Here is a 26,516-nt window from a genome sequence, read left to right on the forward strand (position 1 = left end):
CTTATGTATGCACACTTGGTTATTTAATTAAATTACCCTCTTTAAAACTATGATCCTTATTGCTCACTGTATAAAGATATTTCCAAAAATGCAAAGTATATAGAAATTATACCTCTTATACATTTCTACACGGTGTGCCAAAAGTACTGGTGTTGAGAATTTATTCAAAAACACACACTCAGCAGTACAGGAAATGCCTGCTAATTACTGTAACTGAGACATATCCTATTCTTTGTAGGAAAGCGTGGAATAGGCCAGGCCTTAATACACAATTGCCATCAATGCCAATCCATTTGAATAGTAGTGGCATGATCCAAGAGATGCAAATTACATAATGTCAGTTCTTCCTTTCCCTCACACAGAGATGGAACACTTAACAAATAGCAACCCAATCAGAACTTTCAAGATTCATCTGGCTAATGTTGGTAGAATCAAGCGGTTGGGTGAAAATGCAACATCTATCACTGGGTCACCTATTTACAAGATATATTAAGGAGGAAAGAAGGAAAGAAAATGTGAATTTAGATACTGCCTTCTGAAGTGCTTTGTTGAGAGTGAGTTACTTTGGCTGTACTTATATTGTCATTAGGTAGATAAATTATGGCTGCCAAATAAGCAAAGTCACCAGTTAGTCCTTTTAGTACCATTGGTTAAGGAGCAAATTCTGTCCAGAATATTTGAGCTTCTCTGTTCTTCCCTGTATATGGATAGTGACCACTTTGTCCATCTGAAGAAGCAATTTGGATTTCAACTCTAACTAATGTCTTAACAGGAGGAATAGGAGAGCAAAAATTTATACGGAAAAAACAAATTGCAAGTCAAAAGAAAGATGCAGAGTTTTACAAAAAATAACAAAAGCAGAAATGCTTACAAAGTTCTTTAGAGGAGTGATTAGATCACATATCCTCCAATTTTTTATGCTTTAAAAAGTTGCAGAAAAAATCAAGCAGTAGTAGTTTGTAGGTTGGTAGTACACACTTCCCAGTACAATTTGGTTCTTGTCTTGGCAATGAGAATGTAGGCTAAATGCTCCTTGATGATTTTCAGTTACATCATTGAACTTGGAGACCTTATCTGTGTGATGGTTGCAACAGGTAAGGGGCCTGGTTTGGTGCTAAGGGCAAATTTATACATTTCAACCTCCTGGATGTCTACTGTGTAATGCACAAATTTCTAAGAAAATAAAGGATTTAGATTCATTAAGTTAATGCATCAAATAACACATCATTATTTTGGCTGAAGTTTATTACCAAATAAGACAACGAGTCAAGGAATGAGCATGCATTGCATTTAGTATATAAACAGTCTTCTGTATCCATAAGATGTGCTATAGTAAATCCAGCCACCAAAAATGCATTTTCAAACAGATTTACAAAATCATATCAGAACAAACACACAAATATATTACCAAAAAAAAACATGAAGAGGAGTAGGTTTTTGAGCATCTCGAGTCTGTTCCAAATAGTTTTTCTGTAACTTTGCTCTGCATACTTGTGTCCCATTATACCTTTAGTTAACAAAAATCAATCTTTAATTATAATCAACTAGCACCAACTGCTGGTTGCAGAACAGAATTCCAAACTTCTGTGATCCTTTGCATTAAGAAGTGATTTTTAATTTTACTCCTGAAATTCTTACACTGGCTATAATTTTTAAACTAGCCCCCTCTTGTCCTGGACTCCTTAACCAGTGGAAATAGTTTTTCATTATCTACCTTATCCGTTCCCCTTAATCTCAGAAAACATCAACCAAATCATCCCTTAACATTGTAATGTGCAAAAACATGCCTAGTTTATGTAAGCTTTTCTCCTAATTTAATCCTTGGGATCCCATTATCAGTCTAGCAAACCTGTGCAGTATTCTCTCTCAAGCCCAAAGATTGTTCCTAAGATGTGATGCTTGGATCTGTTCACATTATTACACATTTGGTCTAACTGGATCTTTGTATAGCTACAGTGTACCCTCTACACCCTTGTATTCCTTCAATTGTATATTAGGGTGTATATTGGGGTTTTTGATTCCCTATAGATTGCTTTCATCCAAACATTCAGTGGGGATGACAAGACAAACAAGCAATGTCGGGATATCCATACACTGTCAGTGCAATGTGTGTGTTCATTTTTATGGGAATGCCCCATATTCCTCACCCTCTCTACACAAGATTCAACTCACGCACATTATCTCTTATACAGCACACAAATATTGTACCCTCGCTCACTCTCTTTAATATACACGTTAGTTTTTTTAGGTGATGGCCTTGTGGTATTATCACTGGACTATTAATCCAGATACCCGGATAATATTCTAGAGACCCAGGTTCAAATCCTGCCATGGCAGATGGTGGAATTTGAATTCAATAAATGTCTGGAATTAAGAATCTAATGATAACTGTGAATCCATTGTCGATTGTCAAAAAAACCCATCTGGTTCACTAATGTCCTTTAGGGTAGGAAAACTGCCATCCTTACCTGGTCTGGGCTACATGTGACTCCAGACCCACAGCAATGTGGTTGACTCTTAACTGCCCTCTGGGCAATTAGGGATGGGCAATAAATGCTGCCTAGCCAGCGATGCCCTCATCCCATCAATGAATAATAAAAAAAAGTAAATTATCAGAGAATTGCAGTTTTATTAAAACCAGTGCCAGTATAAAGTACTATCCCATACATTTACCCTGATTCCATTTGGTGAACACTGAGTTTTGACTGAATAATCACAACAGGCTCAGTGACAGGCTTAAATTCTATTGAACATTTCAAATCCTAGTCAAATCTGTAACAATCTCTATTAGCAAATTATGTCCATCTGCTTGAAATATTACAGATTACAGAAAGATGTTCAATTACAAATAACATTTTCAGTTGAGACAAACAGAAGTCAACTTTTGAGGCTCTCTGTCAGAACAGTCGGCTACGGCCTCCTCCTCGGCCTCTACCTCTGGATACTTTAAAAGAGTCATTTTTATGAGATTTTTTGTGCCGTTCAACTTTAATCCAATCTCCTTCATTAGTTTTGCTGTGCCTCTCTTTACCTGTATCTTTTGCACTTTTACCACCTGCACCTTGCATGTCTGAGACTGCACTAATATCTGTCTCTAAATGTTGTTGAAATTGCTTTTGTAGGTTTCTTTCAGGGCCCCATGACTTAGCATGGTGAGAACGGCTGGATTGCGTATACCGCTTTTCTGATGATTGATATCCAGAGTTATGTCTCATAGGTGTGCTTTTGCTTCTTTCCCTACCATATTCCTTACTCATGTGCCTATTTCCACTACCACGCATGAATACTGGGCTAACTACTTTCTTATTAATGTGGTTAAATCCCTCAGAAGTGGTTGTTTTATTAAACAAGAAGTCATTGGAATCATTGCTCTGATAGCCGCTGCTTTGTCTACCGGTAGTATGATCTCTCTCCAAGATGCTGTTTGAGGTTGTGCTTGACAGGCTGCTTCCTTCAGAGCTGAGGTGTACAGTAGAAATACGACTGCATAATACTGGCATTGTAGGTAATGGGCTGGAGCTTTGTCTGGATTGAGTCAGAGGAGTAGTGATGTGGCATCTGCTGGGGCTCTGCATACGTCTTACAACTGCTGCATAAGTATCTTGACTTGCAAATAAAGTAAACAATTGAGATTGCGTAATGGAACTGGAAGTGTTTTGGTTAGGAGGTAAAATGGCAGAATATTGTGATGAGTCGCCTGTAGATATTTTGCGCAATTTTAACATATCAAACCATTGTTGACGAACATCTGGAATACAAAACATGTGCAAAAGGTGTTGTTAATTGAAATGGATAAATTTAAAGATAATGTCTTTGCAAGTGAAATCATTTCTCTTTATTTCTTACTTATCAAGTCCATGAGTTCATAAAGGTGACTTTGACTTTAAACAGTCATAGTAAGATGATCAAGAAATAGCAGTGCATGTATTTGACTATATATTCACTTTTTATAATCCTTATAGTCGTAATTGGTATCTACCTGTATTTGATCAAAAGCTCCTGGAGCAAGTGATCAATAGATTGACTGAAGAAAGAATTTTAACGTTACCTCATTAATGTTTCATTGCTGAGGAGAATCTGTTTTGAACAGTACATTTGTATAAAATAAATTGAAACATTTTAAAATAAAGATTAAACCATGGTTGCTTCTGTAAATTTCTTTTCTCATTTTTATAGAGTTTAATCAATTTATATTCTAGATTTTGAACAACTGTACACAGTATAATAAGATTCCTAAAACAACAATGTCCCATTACTTGACATAAGAATAAAAAACTGATGTGTACAAAAAGTTGTGCTATCCTGAGTAGATGAACAGTCTAGTTTTAAGGAAATTCATGTAAATTCTGCAGAAGTGACATTACATTAAAGGCATTTTACACTTTGATAAAGTTGTTTTGATTTCTGCCATAATTTGTCAACCCTATAATGCATGGGCAAATAATTTTCATAACACCTTACTTAACACGATTATAAACCTGTAATGTGCACTGAAGATTAATCTCCAGGAATAATTTTTCATGACAAGAAAAACTGAATCAAATTTAGTGCATATAAAAACCCATGGAACTGCCTTCTAGTAATGTGTAATATCTAGAATTCTGCATGCAGATTTCAAGGAGGGAAAGCAGCATTTCTGTCACATAGTGCTTAGGAGTTCTGAGAACTTATATCTAATTAAATCAGATACATAATTGTAGTAGCAAATGAAAATTTTAAAAGAAATTATAAATGATACAACAACAAATTTAAAGTAAAAACAAAAATACACTGGAGAAATTCAGCTTTTCACATGCAAAGAAACTTTTCTTTTGTGTTCTTCATAGTACTAATTTAGTCAATGAGGGATTTTTATGACACATATAAATCACATACATGATTAATTTTTTCCTATTAGTCCTTTCAAGCACATTGGATCTACAGACCAGCAAATAGCTAATGAAATTCAATGCTTTCTGGTGCTTAAGCTAAACTACAATTTTTGTACGTAAAACTAGACAGTGGCTCAGGGAATTTTTTTATGGATTTTCTAATCATCCAACACAACTTTTCCTTATTTAAGGAGGACCTCGTTGCATTGGATGCAGTTTAGAAAAATTGCAAGAGTTTTAAAATTGATTTTTAGGACGTGAGCATTGCTTGAAGGGCAACATTTATTTCCCAACCCTTACAGCCATGGAGAAGGACATCAACAGGTAATGTGTGGCTTGGAGAGGAACATGTATCTACTATCCTTGTCCTTCTAGATGGAAGAAACTATAGGGTTGAAAGGTGCTATCACAGAAAGTTTGGCCAGAATTTCTAGTACCCCTAATCTATTTTTTTTATGTTGTTACATATTGTTGGCAGATTTGCAGAGAAACCATTACAGGTATTGAGACTTATGGAGAAGAATCAGGAGACCTCCCAAAGAAATTCCTAGTATGATCTTGCCTCCAACATAAGGTCAGAAGAGGAAATGTTCATTGATGTTTGCACAATGTTCAGCACCATTTGAAACTACTTAGACATTAAAGCAGCTTTTGTTCATTTGCAGCAAAACCTGAACAATGTTCAGGTTTGGGCTGGTAAGTGGCAAGCTACATTTTCACTACCAAGAAATGGGCATTTCTTAGAAGAGAGAATCCAGCTACCTCACTCACTTTGATATTTAATTGCATTACAATCACCGATTTCTCCACTATCAACATTCTGGTGGTTATCATTGACCAGAAACAGAACTGAACCAGCCACATAATGTTTGGATATTACAGCTGGTTGGACATTGGAAATTCACAGGCTAATAACTCCTGAAGTGTACCCACCTCCTACAAGGCACAAAGTAGTAATGTGATGGAATATTCCTCACTTGCTTGAATGAGTGAAGGTCCAAGAACACCCATGAAGTTCAACATTATGCAGGACAAAGCAGCCTCCTTGATTGGCACCTCATTCACTATTTTTAACACTTACTCCGTCCACTGCTAATGCACAGTGGCAGCAGTATATACTATTTACAACAAGCACTGCAGCAACTCACCCAGGCTCCTTCAACAGCACCTTCCAATTCCACATTCTGTGCCATCTAGAAGGATAAGGGCAGCAGATATATGGGAACATTATCACCTGCTAGTTCTCCTCCAAGCCATACACCATCCTGACTTGGAACTATATTAACGTTCCTTCACTTCACTGGGTTAAAATATAAGAACTCACTTCCTCACAGCAATGTGAATGTACCTACACCACATGACTGCAGTAGTTCAAGACAACAACTTGCTATCAACTTCTCAAGGGCATTTAAGGATGGGCAATAAATGCTGGGAAGCTCATGACACTCACAGACCGTGAACAAATGAAATAAAAGGAATATTAGCATTAACTAAAGGAGTTCCAGAACCTAACTTACTCCATATGCAGGAAGGTTTTCCAGCCTAGTTTCGGTCTGATTAAGTGTTGTCAAAAAAAAGTCTCCACTTCTGGAAAGTACAATTTAATGGGTTTAATAAAATGACTTACTTGACTGGCATTTGCTCTGAAACTTGTTTTCTGCATTTGTTGGCATGGCTTGGATGACTAGCACTACTTCCTTCATTTCAGTGTTGGCAGCATTCAGTGTGATAGTGTGGTTGTGCTTAGTTGTTTTTGGAGTTTTGACATCATTCTGTTGAATAATTTATGACAGAAAACTTTAGAGACATCTTAGAGATTCTGGCAATGTATTTTAAGATTTACTTTAACATCTTTTCTTATATATTTAAGCCCAATGATAAACATTTCCCACAGTCCTGTGACGTAAAGTCCCACTGGCACCAGTCACTCTATAATACCTTGCCCAGGAAGACGGTTTTCATACATTAGGTGAAAATCTGGAATCTGGACTGGATATCTGATGATAGTGAGGTGGGAGGGAGAGGATGCAGGAAAGAGGGAAATTCACTTTAGCCTGAACCTATCTTTGTCTAGTATTTGCATATGTGCATTTTCCAACACAAGTGCTTCACTTGTGATAAACTATCAAAGCTCAACTTAACATAAGAACTAGGAGCAGGAGTAGGCCATCCGGCCCCTCAAGCCTGCCCCACCATTTAATAAGATCATGGCTGATCTTTTTGAGACTCAGCTCCACTTACCTGCCCGTACACCATATCCCTTAATTCCTTTACTGTTCAAAAATTTATCTAGCCTTGCCTTAAACACATTCAGCGAGGTAGCTTCAACTGCTTCACTGGGCAGGGAATTCCACAGATTCACAACCCTTTGGGTGAAGAAGTTTCTCCCATCCTCAGTCCTACATCTGCTTCCCTTTATTTTGAGGCTATGCCCCCTAGTCCTAGTTTCACCTGCTAGTGGAAACAACCTACTTGCCCCCACCTTATCTATTCCCTTCATAATCTTATATGTTTCTATAAGATCTCCCCTCACTCTTCTGAATTCCAATGAGTATAATCCCAGCCTACTCAGTCTCTCCTCATAATTCAACCCTCTCAACTCTGGAATCAACCGAGTGAATCTCCTCTGCACCCCCTCCAGTGCTAGTATATCCCTCCTCAAGTAAGGAGACCAAAACTGCACACAGTACTCCAGGTGTGGCCTCACCAGGACTCTATACAGCTGCAGCTCCCTGTAGCCTCCCTGTTTTTAATCTCCAACCCTCTAGCAATGACAGACAATATTCCATTTGCCTTTTTAATTACCTGCTGCACCTGCAATCCTACTTTTAGCGATTCATGCACAAGGACACCCAAGTCCCTCTGCACAGCAGCATGCTGCAATTTTTTACCATTTAAAACATAGTCCATTTTGATGTTACTTCTACCAAAATGGATGACCTCACACTTATCAACATTGTACTCCATCTGCCAGACCTTTGCCCACTCACTTAGACTATCTATATCCCTCTGTAGACTTTCAGTGTCTTCTGCACACTTTGCTCTACCACTCACCTTTGTGTCATCTGCAAACTTTGACACACCACACTTAGTCCCCAACTCCAAACTTAGGGGTCAAACTTATTCCTAATTGCTCATACAATAAAAACTTACATACATATTGTGCAGTCTCCATCTGTGGTATTAGGGGACATGAATTTCTTCTGCTAAGTAATTATGCATTTGTTTTAGATTGAACAGGCTCAAATTCTATTTGCATAACCAGAAGACAAGTGATCCAGGCAAACAGTGTTTAAAATAAGGTATTTGAGGACTGCTGAAGTCATGATGTGGTCAATGTTAACCCAGGATTTTGAGTCTTTTGTTGATGTTTACAAATTCATCTACCTGTAGGACTGGACAAAAACAAGAAAAACCTACAGATATTTCAAACTGATCCAAAGAAAAGGGAAACATAAACTGAAAAAGAAAAATAATCTAGCATACGTTAGCCTAGGTGTATAAAATCGAGCAGATCACCCATTATTTGATTAAATAATGGGCGGGCTGAAAAGACCAAATCGTCTACTCCTCCCAATTTGTATGTTTATGTTCATAATTGATCATTTTCTCATCAGATTGCTTAGGAGTTGAATGGCAGCTTGCACAGTGATGTGTCACGGAACAATGAACTACTGTGTCACAAAAGGGAATGGCCCTCCTGAATATGGAGCATTCTGGCTAGGGGAAGATATGTTTGATGAAAACATCATATTCCAGACGACAGAAGATCTTACGTTAAATGTGGAGGTTGGTTGGGTACAAGGTAAGTACAATTATAACTGGGAGACTGGGAAGGAATGAGGACATAAGCACAGGAAACAGGACAGACCTGGTGTTATTCATAGAAGCCCTACAGTGTGGAAACAGGACATTCAGCCCATCGAGTCCACACCGGCCTTCCAAAGAATATCCCACCCAGACCCAACACCCTACCCTATCCCTGTAATCCCACATTTCCCATGGCTAATCCACCGAGCCTGCACATCCCTGAACACTATGGATAATTTAGCATGGCCAATCCACCTGTGGCAGAAAACCGGAGCACCTGGAGGGAACCCATGCACAGACAGGGAGAATGCGTAAACTCCACACAGACAGTCGCCCAATAGTGGAATCGAACCCAGGTCACTGGCACTGAGACAGCAGTGCAAACCACTGAACCACTGTGCCACCCTATAATGCATGTTTACCATAATGCATGGGAATCCAGGAATGATAGAGGGAGGATGTTTTGGAAACACTGGTATGGAAGGATGAAGCTCAGAGCTGATGTTGCATGAAAAACTGAGTATTTTCTGTTTCCATGTCAGTTTGGAATACGTTTCAATGCAGAAATCCTTTATCAATATTGCAGATCACATAGAGCAATTTTTGATGAAAAGTGGAGGCCAGTTAACTCCATTGTCTAGATGGCTATCATGTGGATCAAATTAATGCCATCAGCACAGGCTTCAATCACAACGGACCCTCTTGTGGTGCAGTGGTAAATGTCCCTACCTCTGGACTGGGAGGCACGCAAGTCCCACCTGGTCAAGAGGTGTGTAATAACAGTAGAAAAATAGGATTCAATCACCATTCCATTGAGACAGACTTGGACTGCATCCTCACCCTGCTCATAGCAAAAAAACATCATGGTACTTTGCTGTAGTTCAGTGAATAATCACAAAGGACCTGCATTTGAGCTCACAATGCAAGAGGAAGAAGAAAAGATAAAAAGTAATTTAAAATCTATTAGATTTGAATCAGATAGAAAAAAGGAATGAAACACTGTTGAAATTTGACCACACCAAATATTGAAGCCTTGAACTTGCACAAATAATAGCACAGGATTAACGTGGAATCAGAATAAAACAAAACAGCACATTGCATGTTTTTCAGGCAGAAGTAACTTCAATTTTACGATTAAATAAACTGTACATTTTAGTTTCTGTTACACTAGTTTTACTCTCACATTACCCTGCTCTGTAGCTCATATTTCTGTATCTGCTTAAGACGAACACAAGGTCTTACCTATGGGAGGGAAAGAAAATTGGAGAACTCAACTTGAACCGGTCCTATGTACATCCCAGCAGTTAGTTTTGGAATTACACTCGTGACTGTGCGAAATTGGTTTGTCAGCCACTTTGGCAGCAGAAAACTAATAACATAGGATTGGCGGGAGGGCTAGAATAGCCTAACAGTCATTTTAAAAGATGGTAACAGGGAGAATGAAATTTTTTGAGGGCTGCACCAAGTCACTTCAGAATTAATCTCTTCAGGATTCTCAAACCATTCTCAAGTCAGTATGTCTCAATCTGAAACTTCACATGGAGCATATGTGGATCTTATAAGCATTTTAAAAGAAAACAAACTGCTTACTTTCAAGGCTTACCTCATAATTAACAATACATTCAACAATCTGGTTCTCAGTAATTCCCACAATCCACTTCTCCATTAAGTAGGGAGGCTGTGAAAATAGAATATAATCAAGTCCAAGATTTCAAGAACGTGAATTATAATATAATTAATGTCCATTTAAGGGTCTTATCCAGCTGCCACAGGTACTTAATCTTACTAAGTGGCCAGCTCAACAATTTTCATTATACAGGCTGAGCTGGATGCTGCACACATTTGATCCCCCACTCCTCTCTCGCCCGTTCCCAAACACATCCAATCTATCACAGCTCACCTCCTCATAACATGATTGCAGTATCAGCAATGACAACTGCTCCCACTTGGTGTTACCAGTCCTTCGAGAACTGCCAGCCTCTTATTGACCTGCAGCTCTCTGAGGCAGATCTTCCTGTCCCTGAGAAGTGGAAATCCTGCCTCGACCCTATTAATCGCAGTTAAGTGACTGCAGAGCAGCCATTCTTGCCTGCTCATCCCCATTCTGTGACTTTTTAGTTTGGATGGAGGAGAAACAGGTTGCATGTGAAATAACGCCATGGAGGCCAGTATCCTGGAACCAAGTCACCCTTTATTTACACATTGAGAGTCCTTGACAATGACACAGCTCCCTTAGAGCCAGCTCTCAGAGTGAACAGAACCTCTGACACTCCTGCTCTTATCTGTCAGCCAGAGATCCTTGATTGGACCAGATTAACAGCACCAATCAGGGAACTCATATTCTATGAGGTCTAACTGGCTGACCTGGTTACAATCACTACAGATTGTCACTTGATATAATCCAGCCAGGGATCTCCGGTTCTGATTACTATTTAGAGCTTACTATCTAGAAGTCAGTTAGCTCACTTGGCTGGACAGCTGGTTTGTGATGCAGAAGGATGCTAACAGCGCAAGTTTCATTCCTGTACTGCCTGAGGTCACTATGAAGGTCACTACTTCTCAATATCTCCCTTTGCCTAAGACATGGTGACTTTCAGGTTAAAGCACCAGCATTTGCGCCTCTCTCTCTAATAAGACAGCTGCCCGATGGTCCTCTGGGACTATGGAAAGTTTATTTTTAATTTCTAGAAACTACTGTTAAGTAAATGTGCAGGTATACTGACTGAGGACAAAATGCTGTTGACTGTGATGTCCCTGAACCCCAGTGGACAATGGCCACTTTAGTAAGATACTGGACAGTAAGTGGCTGCCAGTGGAGATGTCCATTCATATAACACGTGCTTGAAGGTTATGGAGCCTGCTACTCAACTTTCAGCAAAATTAAACATACAAAGAATGAACTCTTTCAGCACAAAGGTGATCAAAATTGACAAGAACTGTTCTAAAAAAACAAGTTTTATATCATGACATTATACTTAAAAAGAAATTAATATGAAATTTCCCCGTCTTGTGTTTCTTCGTTTCTAGTCTGGACAGAATGATCTGGAACACAATCGCTCCTCAGGTCCAATGTGGATTAGAATATGTATGGGTGGTTTATGACAGTTACATCTAGACCAGAGAGGCTAATTAACATTCCCATGTGTTTAATATGAACAGTTATCAATGTGGCCTGAAGTAATCATGTGTGATTTTCTATTTTCGAGCTGAAAAGAGAAATACTCCAGTGTTACCGCAAGCCTCCTTTGGAAAGTGGATAGCTGATGATTGTATTTTCTTGATAGTCATTATTATCATTCTGTTTGCTACTCTTGCTCTGTCTATAAACTGCAACTGTCACATCAGCTTGGTCCTCATTTTCCTTTCTAAGTTAATCATCATTGTAGCTTCCCAAACCCCTCTGTTGAAATCTCTTTAGTGAAATTTCAGTTTTCACAGCAGTGAAGCTACCCTGGTTAGTCATGAATGATATCCTCAGTGATTAATGACTGCAATGCACTATTTCTCATTGTCCTCTTCAACCCATCTACCCAGTGATCAATGTAGTCAACTAGACCAGTTTTACTCAGTCATCTCTTTTGTATTGTCCAGCTATATGGAATGGCTCTTATTTGGTGTTGTTCCCAGCTGTTGTCCATCTCAAAAGGTGTTTGATAAGAAACTGAAGGCTATGTAATAAGATAAGAACACATGGTGTTGTATTTTTATATGAGCTTCGATAGAGGTTTGGTTAACTAAAAGAAGACAGAGAATTGAAATGTGGTGTTTTCTTAGGTTTTTTTCTTCTCTCAGCCCTTTCCTGCCATCTTCTGATCCTCAATTCCCATATTATTATTTTCCTTTCTTACCTTGTTCCTAACAGATAGAAAACAGAGGGTTTGGGATAAGGAGGGTATTTTCAGGATGGCAGCCTATAATTAGTGGCGTTCCACAGGGATTACTGCCAGGGCCACAATTATCTACAGCATAGATTAATTATTTAGATGAGTAAAGTGAATGTCAAGTAGGTAGATGACACAGAAATAGGCAGCAAAGCAAGTAGCGAGGATGACTCAAAGAGTTTGCAAAGGGATGTAGACAGATTAAGTGAATAGTAAAAAAACTTGATGGATGGAATATATGTGGAAATCATTTTTATATGGAGGAGGATTGCAGAAAGGACTGTATTGAACAAGAAGTAGTTTATTGCAATATTAGCAACTAGTTATAGGTTGCATTGATATGATAGACATCATGATAGAGAATACAATGCTTTAAAGGAGAACACTCACCAATATCTTCTCAACTGTAAGTAGGGATGGGCAATAAATGCTGGCTGAGCTAGCATTGTACACATTCCATGAATGAATTTTTAAAAAAGTGAATTGTTGGCACTGTGTTTGACCTCGAACTGTGCTTTAAAGAGTTAGAGAGAAGTTTTGAGAGGACTTTTTCAAACAATGGGTGATTTGGATATGGAAATTCTCTGCCACAAGGAGTAGTTCAAAAAAAGTCCATATATTCTTTTCAAACACAAAACAGCTGTCATAAGAACATGGAAACAAAACAGAATGTGGGATTAAAACAATAGTGGTTTATGTGAAGATGGACCCTTGGGAAGTCTTGAAGAATCAAATTGTTTCCATCTATAACATAAGTCTGGATTTTGCAGTGAGTAGTGATGTAATAGATTTTGTTGGTCGCCTCATTTACAGTTGCCCACAGATTTTGAGCAGGTGTGGTGATGATCCATTCATACAGTGCTGCGAAGTTGGTATAGTACTTGTGGATTGGAAGGCAGGACGTTAGAATTTGTTTGTAAAATGATAGGGGGAGAGTGTGCGTGCTCTTTAAAAGATGTGCTTTTTTAGGCTTGAAGATTAAAAAAATGTCTACAGGCAACAGCAGATGCATAGAGAGATCTTGAGATTGAAAGATTGTATCAAAAGCAGGAAAAGCAGCATTTTTACCAAGACAACAGGTTTTTGAATTTAGCCAATTAAATTCAAATCTGATGGTTTAGACAACCTTGGACCAATCCTATAGTAAGAAATTAATAGGTCATCAAGGGTATAAAAGAAGATGGCATTTGAAAATTGGGATGAGAGCACACTGGCCTCTGTTAAGAGAACAGCTCTCAACAGCCATCAACTCTAAAGAAAGAGAAAATCACTGGCTCTCACAGAAATCTTTAAGATCTCAGAATAAGCTCCAGCTAAATAAAGGTACTACGGCACTCTTAGCTAATGTTCCTGACACAAGAATTCAACAGAGAAAGGCATTCCTGAATGGAAAACAGTGGAGAAAGCAAAGAACATTGCGGAAGACTTATCCTGGCTGTAGTTTTGAGAGACCAAGTTTTAATTTATTTTTCCTTATTGTTTTGGTTGATATAAGTGGGACTTCTATCTATTGGAACAGCATACTATTAGAATTTTGTTTTATTCGGGAATAGTTAGTAGTTAACGGGCAATTCTTCGGTTTGTTAATAGTTCTGTTAATTTGTTCACTGTAAAGTTAGATAAATAAATTGTTACTTGTTGTTTATAGAGTGAGTAACAGTGATTTCTTTCATTTAACCTCCCCTCCGTAACAATAGTATGTGTTTGGAGGTATGGAGCCTTCTGCCTAACTTTCAACAAAGGTATGTATACCAAGAATAGGTAGCTGGGTCAACGTTGTAATTCTATGAGATTTCCCCCACATCCCTGACTGCTGCTGAGACACCCACCTCATGTGTGTTCCTCGGTGTGGTGGGGTTACCTACAGTTTCCACCGATAATGGTGGTAATATAGAGCTGCTGGCCAATTGGATTGGCAGGCAGCTCACAAACAATGGCTTTCCTCACAAGATTAGAGTAGAAGTCATGCCTTAAAACAATTAACGCTGTTCCCAGTGTTAAATTGCTGAGAGGCAGCTGTAGGGATCATGGATGTGAGCCCCCTTAACCTTTTAACTGGGTATGGGGTGAGGGGTGGGGGCTAGGCCCTGTGGTGTCCCATAAAATCCAATCCCATGTCATGTGTTAAACAAGGAGTTAGGTAGTTGAAGAAAGTGATACGAGAGATTTGGAAACAAAGGAGCCACACGAAATTAGAGCCGTTGCTGTCATGGAGATAGTCACTGACATAAATAGGTTGGATCAATGTAGAAACTGTATGACATTTCCACAATGATGCACAAGTGACATTATGCCACATTACTACTGTAAGAAAGACTCTTGATTTACATCCTGAGTCACTTCATCGTGAATGAATTATCCTCAGATTGCTTTTGTTTTGTAGGGATGTAAGACAATAAAATGAGATGAATTTTATCTGTTCTTTGTGATGCCTTTTGAGAAATATACATCGATCAGGACATCAGGAGAACTTTCTTGCCCTTTGGATTATCTAAAGGAATTTTTTCAGATGGACAGCAAGGGTCTCAAGAGTATCTGTTGGAGTGGATCTTGCACTCTCAGTTGTCAGATTCAGAGACTAGATTGTTACTACTGAGACAATCAGATACATTGTAACGTAAAATAAAATTTTACATCTTTACAATTAATTGTGTGGCACAATTAAATAGAGAAGTCATTGTTCTGAAATACTAAAGCTTGGGAGCTGACATACCAAGAAGGAATAAATGCAAGCCATTTATTCCTTCATTTTTATTTCCAACAATAATTTACAGTTCTACCATAAAGCTATGGAGAGTATGGGTCCAAAACAATTGCAGGAAATTCTAATTCTTGTAAACTAGACTCCACTGAGCTGACAACATGACACCCATTTTAATTCAGAAAAATGCTTAAAAACTTTTACTCAAATGCTGAATATGAAATACATTTAACAAAAAGATCTGCACAAACATCTGTACCTTGGTTATTTTAATTATATCTGTGTCTTGTCGATTAGCTTTGAAAGTTACATCCTTGATGTAGGTCAACGCGACACTGTCACCATCCACTTCCACATACATTTTCCATTTAGAATCCTGACAAGAACAAAAACAAGTTGTAACACGGTTTACATGAGTATGTCAACCCATCAAAGAGAAGCTTTACATCTATTTTACTGTCAGATTTTGACATATATAAATGCCAACTGTATCTTCTTTCAAAAGTATGTTGACAAGCAATATTAGAACTGAAACCAGGTAACAGATCTTGGTCAGATAGGGTTGGCCTGGCATTAAATTCAAAAACATCTCTCGTCATACATGAATGCTCAAACACTTCGAAGCTGAAACAATTATTTTTGTTTACTGTTAGATTAACCTTCTAAATATTTCTATATTTCGAAGTTCTTTTTGATTTAACCAAATTTATATTGCTATATTTTATAAACAGGAATTTTGTTTATTGAATAAATATATTGTTAATCCTTCCTGGCTTATAAAAATGAGACATTAATGGTTACACAGAGGAGCGTGCCTTAATTGTTACAAATTTCTTACCAAAGGACACACTGCATTACAAATATAATTTCACAATATCTTTTTTATGGTTAGGACTGTATAAGGAATAATACTTGAAATGATTTTATATATTTTAATTAATTTTGTACAAGTGGAAATCTACAAAACATCATTCACCATGGGAAAGGTGATTCAACAGCACAACCTAGAGGCTGCTGTAGACATACAATAATGTTGGGCTAAAAATACACCAGGGATTAGCTCTTTGCAGAGAGATGTATAAATTGATTATATTGTCTAAATAAAAATGTTTACCATTGATATACATTCTCCTAATTGTGATAATATTCCTCATGAATTAACTTGTCACCCTTGCATTACATTTGCTTTCAATCGGTTGAGAAACTGCTTAAAGGTACTTAAATCTAGCAATATTAACAATATATTTATAAACATTAAGTGACCAGCTGAGCAATGCAATAGTCATTCTTACATTTCCTAATAGATTGAATTTTCCCCTCACAAAAGCTAACAAAAGGAAACAGTTAATCAGAAACAGAAGTCAAAACTAGTTTAGAAATCAATCTTTTTCTAGATGTTACAATACAGAAATAAATGAGATTCCAGGGTAATTCAGAAAACATATATCAATATGTGGCTTTGATCACAGTAACTCATATGTTTACGCAAAATGTTTCCTTCCTCTGCAGGTTGTGGTGTCTAGTGTTCAGATTTAGCTCCACTGATGCTATTAATCTTCTACAATCTCACCAAATTACCTCATCACATACAAAACCAGATTTTGGGTCTTGGTGGGTTATTTGGCAGTGAAAGTGTTGTAACCTGGTTCAATCCTTATGCCAACAAATATAGACAATAGAAATGATCAGAAATGGAGTGCTTGGCTGATTTTCTTACCTTCTGAAATCAGGGCACACTGAGGTCATTTTTGAGACCCTGATGTCATTCTGTGATCAGCAATCTGCACAGACCAGGAATCCAAACCTGGATTCTCTCCAATCTCGAAGGTCGAGTACCATATCAAGTAATTGAGTTCCTCACTAAGAGGATGTAACAGTTTTTTGGTGCACACTTTATTTTCCTTACAAATGGTTATGTAACTAGCCACTAATATCTGTTATTTCAAACAGCTGACACAAGTATGACTGGCCATAGTATTTCATTTGGTGCTGTAAGATTCTGTGATTTGCATTTTTCTTGATTATTCCTATGATTAGCATAAAACAATACAGAGACAATATTTGCAACAGCCTTGCATCTGAGAAATCCTTTTTCATTTCCACAATACTAGTTGTATAAAAAAAAATTCTTCTTCATTTTCTTGCACATCAAACATTTGTAATTTTTAATGCAAAATCAAGAATGGTTCTCTTTCCCACAAAACTAAAACGATTGTTAGAAACAGAATTGACTTTGTTTTATCTCTGACTTGATACATTTGTAACATGAGCCCACATCGAGGTATTTTCCCTGCGCGTGCATTGGTTAAGTCAAAAAATGGAATTACAAATGCATTTGTGGACAAAAGGGCACAAATGTTTCCCTTTCAATGCTTATTCATGATGTACATAGGAATTGCATTCTCTGTAAGACAGGCATGACAAGGTGACATGTCCTTTGTTAGCACCAGATGATTTCTGCTTGTTCGCTGTTGGCAGCACTGTGTGGATTGTGTAAGTGGACCTCTTGATTCCCTTCCTCCTCCTTCCCAGAAAAGTTGTGCAAATCTGTCTGATGGCTTTCACCCTTGGTGGGAAAAAATACACAGGGGCAGGCTGAAGTAGAATTCACACGGAATAAATTAAAAAAAACACACACAAAAACCATGTAACTCGTAAGAGAATATTTTTCTGCATCCATTTCTCTCTGTCAACTACTCCAAGTCCATTACACCAAAATGCACACACTTCACTAATAGTAAAATCTGATATATAAATCACATCATTGTGACAAGTTTTTGTGATATACAAGCCACGTTTGCAGCTTATTATTGCAAAACAATATTTCCTGGCTAACCACCCCCCCAAAACTTTCAACAATTCGCTGAATTTTATCCCATAGAAGCAACGATTTTTAGGAATCGTGCTTCCCATCCTTTTTTTCCATCTCCCAGGGCATATCATTTTCTACATTCATTTCTATCAGTCCTACATGTGGAAGCTTTACTTCTTGATTTACTAGATGTATGTGCCTGCAGCAATAAAGTTTGGCATCTTGTAGAGATTTGTGAAATCATCACTTTGTTGGCAATGAAATGACACCAAGGTGACATATCTGTGAAGCTCAGTTAAGGGTGTCTGCCTTACATGCGTATGCTGTATCACATCGCAGAGTGAATTTCTAGTGCCAACCAAATAAAAGAAAAATCTTATGTTTACATAGTTTTTTTCATCCGACCAAGTATTTCAAAACAGTTTATAACTAGCACTTTTGAAAGTACTTTTGAACTGTGGTCATTGTTTTAATGAAGGAAATGCAACAGCCAAGTTTTACACAACTCCCACAAACAGCAATATGATAAGCAATAACAACCAGAAAAGATGTTGTTTTATAATAATAATTGAAAGACAAATTTGGTGAGGACACTGGGGATGATTCTACCTTATTCTCTGAAACAATACCATAGGATCTTTTACATCCACGTGGGTAGGTAGATGGGCCTGGGTTTAAAGCCTTATCTGAAAAATGGCACCTTTGTCAGTCAGCATTCCCTCAGTACTACACTTCGGTATCAGTGTAGATTTCCGTGCTCAAGCCCTGGGGAGGAACTTTAGCACAGAACCTTGTGACTCAGAGACAAAAGTGCTACCAACTGAGCCAGGGCTGATGTGAACTACTGCCTCCATAATGGAAAAATATAAAAAAGGGGACCGTTCAGGATATGATACAATCCTATTATTGTACAACTATGCAGTTAATTTCTGTCCTCACCTCAGAGAAAAAAGTTTCAACCAGCAGTGGCTTCTATTGTTACATTCAAATCCTTCCATAAAAAAAATGGAAATATAAGAATAGCAGCAGGCCATTCAGCCCATGGAGGGTTTCCCATTATTAAATTAACTAGCTGAGTGGGCACCATGGTCAGCATAGTCCAGTTTGGGCCCAAGGGCCTGTTTCCATTCTGTATTAATCTATGACTCAAAATTAGGTTATGGTTGATCTTGACCTCTGTTCCATTTACCCCTCATCTTCCATACCCTTTAATAACCTTATTCTAGAAAACTTCAATTCACCCAGCATACACTGTCTTTTGTGAAGAGTTTAAGTTTTCCAAAACCCCTCTGCTCTGTAGCTTAAGAACTCCCCTTTTGCTCTGGACTTTCCCTCAAGAAGAAACTGTTTCTTTCAAGACGTTTCATCGAATAGCTGTATCATTTTAAATACCTTGATTAAAGCATCCATTAACTTCCTAGGCTCAATAGAATACAACTCAAGTTTATCCATCCATGGAATTTAAAGAATTAGAACCTAGCTCCATTTTCTGATGAAGGGTCCCGACCCGAAACATCAACTTTCCTGCTCCTCTGACGCTGCCTGTCCTGCTGTGTTCCTCCAGCTCCGTACTGTGTTATGTCCATTGTAGTGAATCTGTGCTTTAGCTCTTCTAAAGCCACAGGCCTTTTCATGAGATGATCCATAGCCATTTGTATTTGCTTCATGGCAAACATCCATAAAGCAGAAGCCTTGGAACAGGTATCTCTTTCTCACATCGTAATTAGGAAACAATGCATGAGATAGGGAGGAGAGATTCACAAGGTAATTAAAAAGATTTAAGACCTCTCCACTTTATTGCAAAATATCAACTTACTCAGATCAATTTCTATGTCCAAAGATTACTCTGTAAGAAAAAAATTTATTACATAGAAACATAGCATGACAATTTTAATGTAGCAAATATTTGTGTATGTATCTAAATCTAGCTATGCTTGAAATGGATCGCAATTAATAATCAAACTTCATTTTTAAAGATTCTCATTTAGAAATCTAAAGGTTCTCTGGAAGTTCTGAAATGAAACTTTAGAAAGTGCCAATATTAACTGACAGTATCTGACAAACATCTAAGTCTAGCAACATTTTTACTTTGCATCATTATCTTGGTCTATAGATCAGCAAATGTCATTGTGGTTGGTTTTAAGTGGAAATGAGGCCTGAGATCAGATAAGTATCTGTTAATCTGTGTTACTCCATTCTGTTTACAATGTCATTGCCTACTGTTCCAACATCCCTTGGGACAATTGTAAATAAAAAAAGAATCTACAGGAAGCTGCTCACATAGAACTACACAAGTGGACCTCACTAGCATGTAGGGGTTACTACTAGGTCTTGAACAGAGGATTTTTTTTAATCGCCTCAGGAGAAACAATGTCCCATAATGATGTACAGAACTATTACTGCACTAATGAAGAATCATACATAATTCAGCACCTTTCACTTGGCACCACTGTGATATACTCATTAGCACAGACACACAGTGGAAGTCAGATGGTGTCCATGCAATTGCAGGCATTATTTGCCGTGCAGCTGCTTTCATGACATTGCCAGTATATAAAAACATGACGCCAGTTTGTTTTATTTAGTGCTAAACCTTCTAGTTTGTAAAAACAAGCCTGACACCAACCTGACATGAGCAAGTGAAAATAATTAGCTCTCATTTTCTCAGCCTCCTATTTCCTCCTCCCTGCTGCGTTCTCTTCCCACTAAACCACCACATGTCATTGGAAATAGGAGGCAATTAGTGGGCTCATTTCAGCCCCACAACTGCAGCAAAAAGAAAGTATTTATGATGGCACAATGAACAGCTGAAAGATTAAATAACATTTGCCTTTTGAAAAGAAAATGACTTCTGACTAAATGGGGCATTTTTGATTATATTCAACCAGCCTCAGCGCAGCAGTTTTAAATGGGACCTGCCTATGTGATATAGGATCCTTAAAGGACTCAAAATGAGTCATTTACAGCTAAAAGCATGAAAATAAAATGCAACTTGAGGAAGCAATTTGGTGTTTCACTGTACATTGGAGCATACAAATACATTGAAAATTGTGTTTTTAAAATTTAAACTAACATTTACAAAGCTATTGAAAAAATATTGTAACAAGTATAGCCAAAAGGACAGCATATCACCATTAGCTTTTAATGCTGCTTTCTGTTGTAGTAGAAACAACAATGCAAGCTTAACAGAAGGTGGTAGAAAATGGAATTATTTATTGAAAATGCACTGAACAGTTTTAGAATTGAGCAGTGCTTATTATCTCAGAAAATCATACATAAATAATCATCTCTATAGAATATAAAGTTATTGACCTTAAAAAGTTATGAAAGATCAGCTGTTAAACAAATCAACAATTTCACAATAATTCATTGTCTTAAAATTTGTGATACATTTTCTCTGATAGTGAATAAGAATTTCAAGAGCAGTTCGAATTTTCAGGAGTTCCCAGCAATTGATGAAACAAGATATATCTCAAAACCTTCACAAATTAAATACCTATCAAATAAACCACAAGAACCAAAGGTCTGAAAAAAAACTAAATGCATTCTTGATGAAGGATATGTTTTGCAGATTGGGTTTGGAATACTCTTGGAAAATGTAGAGAAAACTCTATACTGTATCACACTTATAACAGATTTCAATCATTGAGTATAATAATGTATAAGAAATACTTAATTGCCCAGTGCTAACTAGCTTCATTTCAACATGCATAATGTACACAATACCAGTAAAAGAATATTTATAAATCAATACTTATAAAATTGAGGATATATTGAAAGTTTGAGTTCCACATTGTAACCACATCTCCTCTGTATCCTATCAAGTAGGATAAAAGAGACCTAAAACACAAGGCAACAAATCTCCTGCATATTATTTTTGCGAAACACGAAACACATCCTACAACACATATGAAACATCCACGACACCTCTACTAAACCACAGACCATAAAATTTTCACCAAACCACAAAAGTAACAACCACTACCAGACCACAGAGCGCGTGATAGCCTCTTCCAAAACACAAAACAATTTCCTCCAAACCACAGAACTAACACTTGCTGCCGAACAACAGAATTAACAGCCTCCACCCAACCACGGAAATAGCAGCATACTTCACCAAACTACAGATCATGCAGCCATGTTTACTGAAATAAAGATCATGGAATGTCCTCAATTAAACTGTATAAGATATCAACCCTATGCAACTATACAATTTACAACCTCTTCTATTAAACTACTGAACATAGAGTCTGCTTCACCAAACTGTAGACCACCAACTTCAAATACCAAACGGTAACACTATTGAGACTGCTCCTTATCCTAACTTTTTAATTTTATTTAAAAAGTCAGGATAAGGAGCAGTCTCAATAGTGTGTGTTCTGCTTCAGCGTTTCCCCTTTCCCAAATTCACACTTTTTAAATAAGATTTTCTGCTTGGAAGTGTGAATTTGGGAAAGGGGAAACGCTGAAGCAGAACACTCGTAATACATCAATGATGCATTGCTTGGCTTTTGACAGTGATGGGGAAGCAGGAAGATTGCATTGCTGGCAAGTTGCTAATTGATTTTGCAATTGATTGATAACTTGTGTTTCTGATCTTCTTGGTTTTCTTTGGATACAATTATTGATATAGAATTTACAGCATTAAAATGGGCTACATAATCTGATTATTTATACTATTGTTTACGCTTTATATAAACCTTCTGCTACTTAACCCAATTAGTACAAATTTTTAAAATCATTTCTCCCTCTAGCTGCAACCCAACCACATCTTGTGGTAGAGATAGTAGGAACTGCCGATGCTGGAGAATCTGAGATAACAAGGTGTAGAGCTGGATGAACACAGCAGGCCAAGCAGCATCAGAGGAGCAGGAAGGCTGGTGTTTCGGGTCTAGACCCTTCTTCACCTTGTGGTAGACTTCCACATTCTAACATTCCTCTGGGTAAAAAGACTCCTCCTAAATTCCCTGTTGGATTTATTAATGATTCACTTATAGTTATGACTCCTAATTTAGATATTACTGAAAGCAAAAATGTCTTCTGTGCACCCAATTATGAATTCTCCTCATGATCTTTAAGATCTTTATCAGGTCACTCCCTCAACCTCTCTTTTCTAGACACAAAGACTTAAATACCCATGGTTATTCAGCAGCAACAGATTAGTCTGTACCCTCTCGGTTCTAGAATCAAACTAGTAATTTTTGTCTACGTCATCTCCAATGTTTCTATATTCCTCCTATAAAGTGGAGATAAGCAGTGTTTGCAGTATTCCACATCTGGGTTAACCAAGGTTATATTCAAATTTAATCAAACTTCCTGGCACTATACCTCCGGAAATGAACCCCGGTGCTTTGTTTCTTTTATGGTCTGATTAATCTGCACCACTGCATTTAGTGAATTGTGCATCTGTACCCTGTTTCCTTTTCCTATCTATACAGTCACGTTAAAATGATTATGTGGCCTCTGTATTCTTCTTACCAAAATATACCACTTTCCATTTATCCATACTGTATGTTCATTTGCCAATTACATGTCTGTTCTCCAAGATTATTGACATCTTTCTATATTTTGTTGCAGCCACCTCTGCATTAACACCACCCAGTTTGATGTTGCCATACATTTTGAAATTACACCTCCAATTCTTGAGCCTAAATTTTTCACTTCATTGCATCTCTTAAAGGTCTGAATATCTGTCTTCAATGCCTAATCTACGATTTCTATTAGTAACCAGGTTGCGAATAGATGTATGTTTTGTCTCCAGCAGGGTTTTTTAGCTGATGTGGCAGCACTTATACTATCCTTTGTAAGATAGAAAACTGGGTATGGATGTCATGGTCATAGAGTCATAGAGGTCTACAGCACAGAAAAAGGCATCTTGGCTCATTGAGTCTTTGCCAGTCAGAAAATAACCACTTAACTTTTCATTTTTCAGCCCTTGGCCCATTGCCTTCTATGCCTTGGCATCACAAGTGCACAGCTAAATACTTCTTAAATGTTATGACTGTTTCTGCCATGAACACCCTCACACATAGTGAGTTCCATATTCCCATCACCCACTGAGTGAAAAATGTTTACATCCCCTATAAACCTCTTGCCCCTTACCTTTTCTCCCCATCTACCCTACCTCTGCCCCTATAATTTTACACATCTCAATCAGGTCCCTCCTCAGTCTCCTCTGCTCCAAAGAAAACAACCCAAGTTTATCCAATCTCTCCTTATTACTAAAACACTTGAGGCCAGGTAATATCCTGGTAAATTTCCTTTGTGCCCTCTCAAATTCAATCACATCCCTCCCATAATGTGGATTCCAGAATTGAACACAATATTCTAGCTGTAGCCTAACCAATGTTTGACACAGTTCCCACATATCACCACTGCTCTTAAACTCTCTGCCTCAGCCAATAAATGCAAGTATCCCATATGCCTTCTTATTATGTGAGGGAGGTATTGAGGAAAGCAACAGATATTTATTACAACCAGCTATATATACAGCAAACTTTTATTAACTGGCACCTGTGGGGCCATGAGTGTGCTGGCTCATCAAATATTCTGGATAATCAATAGGTACACATAACCACAGTGTACCCTGAGTATGCGAAGATTCAAGACATCAACATCCTTCAAAAAATCTCTGTAAAAACATCAACGCAACTCCTAAAATCAATGTAAAAACACACAGTAAGTAATAAAAACATAATTCAGGGGGGTGTGCACATCACTGTTATACTTTATTTAGATTTAGACTTTATTGTCACGTTTATGCAAGAACAGAGTGCAGGAGTACAGTGAAAAGTTTTCAATGTCGCCACACACAGCGCTATTTTAGGTACAAGTACAATTTATATAATGTTGATCTTGCTTTTTGTGCACATTCTTTGCAGATGTAACCTTGCATTCCTCACTCTGTTCTATCACCCTATGATCTTTGCATGGTATGATGTGCCTGTACTGCACACAAAACAGAACTTTTCACTGTACTTAGATTAATGTGACAATAATAAATCAAATTAAAATATCGAGGTAGATCGCGGTATTTGAGGTGTATAAGTTTTGCTGGCTTATTAAGAGCTCCTGTTGATAAGGTGCCAGTTAAAACAAAGTTTGCTATACATATGTTACATTCCCAGGCACTTAGGTGTCTCAGATAAACTTAAGCTATGAGGTTATAAAGAACAGAATGCTTCCAGTAGCATGTCTTGCTGCAAGTGATCCGAGCTACAATGGAATCTGCAACATTTATACCTTCAGGTCATGCACAGTGATGATAACATGAACATGTCTTTAAACACATACTGACAGGTTGAGTGCAATCTTTCCAAGCCCTGATGTGAGCTATAGCAAGAAATTGGAGAAAATCAGATGAGCTGTCAAGTGAGGCCATTTGCAATATTGAGACTAAAAATGTTGTCTTTTTCATTCAAGTCCCGGATGTCAAAATGAAATGCTCGCCAGTGAGCAATGAGACCCCTATTAACAGGGTTTAATGCACTTCATTATCCTCACTACTACCGACTGTCACCTCTTTAATATGCAGGCTCCCATTCTCTCACCCTCTGGAAAGAAACTAAATGGTGAGAATTCCCAGCATGAAAATCTGAGTGGTACCTGGTGATCTCAGCTTGCCACTTGCTTCTCCAAACTTCCATCTTGGACGCTGGCACCAACATCTCGGCGCACACTCCAGGGCAGCATCTGAATGCACTTTATATGCTCACTGTATTGTCATGGCCCATTTCCAACCCACTTCACACATGCTTTTGTGGTTTAATGTAACTGTAATGTTGCTGCAAGGACATTTTGCATGCAGGGACAAGCAGCAAGCTTAAGGACTGGACCAGTAAGCAACTCAGGGTTGCTTGCTTGTTCCTTTAGCATCCACTCACATTGCACCTATCTGAATACTCACAGGATCCTGCCTTCCATTGCCTTTTTGCACTTTTCCCCCTCAGCCAAAGCTTAAAGGCTCACAGTACTTCTCAACTGCTTTGCTGTTCAGTGGAGACAGAATGGCAGGCAGATTGGCATGGTTGTCAGCAAGAGAACAGACAGTTTGATGTATGACACTGTCCTAACTCAATGTCATACCTACAGCATGTGCCATCAGCCAACAGAACAAACACATTGCATGTACTTCAAACGAATAGCCATGTCTCAGAGTCGAAGGGGAGTAGCCCTCAGTCAAGGCCAGGGGTTTGCTGTCAATCAGGATGCCCCAGTACAGTGATTCAAGAGCTTTCTCCAATATCAGTCCAGGGGCAGGGAACAGTCAGTCAGCCACTCAGGCTGGTCGTAATAAGTTCCTCTCCTCATGAGGGGAGTCGAGGAGCATGCCACCATCTGTCTTGGTTCCTTCTGCACTGCTGTGTGCTGGTTTCTCCTGGAATGAGACAAATGGAGGGATTGAGTAAGATGAAAACACTTGGTAATTGTGCAAATGCTGG

The 26,516-nt window shown here is 38.1% G+C and overlaps 1 protein-coding gene across 7 annotated transcripts in view; it reads right to left on the reverse strand.

The window, feature by feature from the left end:
- Positions 1-1,227: 1,227 nt before the first annotated feature.
- Positions 1,228-26,516, reverse strand: part of LOC109938494 (mitogen-activated protein kinase kinase kinase 20-like) — a 121,809-nt gene continuing 96,520 nt past the window's right edge. For 6 of the 7 annotated variants that reach the window (XM_048599044.1, XM_048599045.1, XM_048599043.1 and 3 more), the window contains 4 exons: positions 15,523-15,639; positions 10,285-10,359; positions 6,499-6,643; positions 1,237-3,748 (listed from right to left, as the gene is read on the reverse strand). In XM_048599044.1, coding sequence (XP_048455001.1) covers positions 2,898-3,748; positions 6,499-6,643; positions 10,285-10,359; positions 15,523-15,639 — 1,188 coding nt within the window. In that variant the 3' untranslated portion in view covers positions 1,237-2,897. Of the gene's footprint in view, positions 3,749-6,498; positions 6,644-10,284; positions 10,360-15,522; positions 15,640-26,516 lie in introns of all 7 variants that reach the window. The other variant, XM_048599039.1, reaches the window with a different exon arrangement.

Source organism: Rhincodon typus, chromosome 7 (genome assembly GCF_021869965.1).
Source record: "Rhincodon typus isolate 14 chromosome 7, sRhiTyp1.1, whole genome shotgun sequence".
NCBI classification, from domain to species: Eukaryota; Metazoa; Chordata; class Chondrichthyes; order Orectolobiformes; family Rhincodontidae; genus Rhincodon; species Rhincodon typus.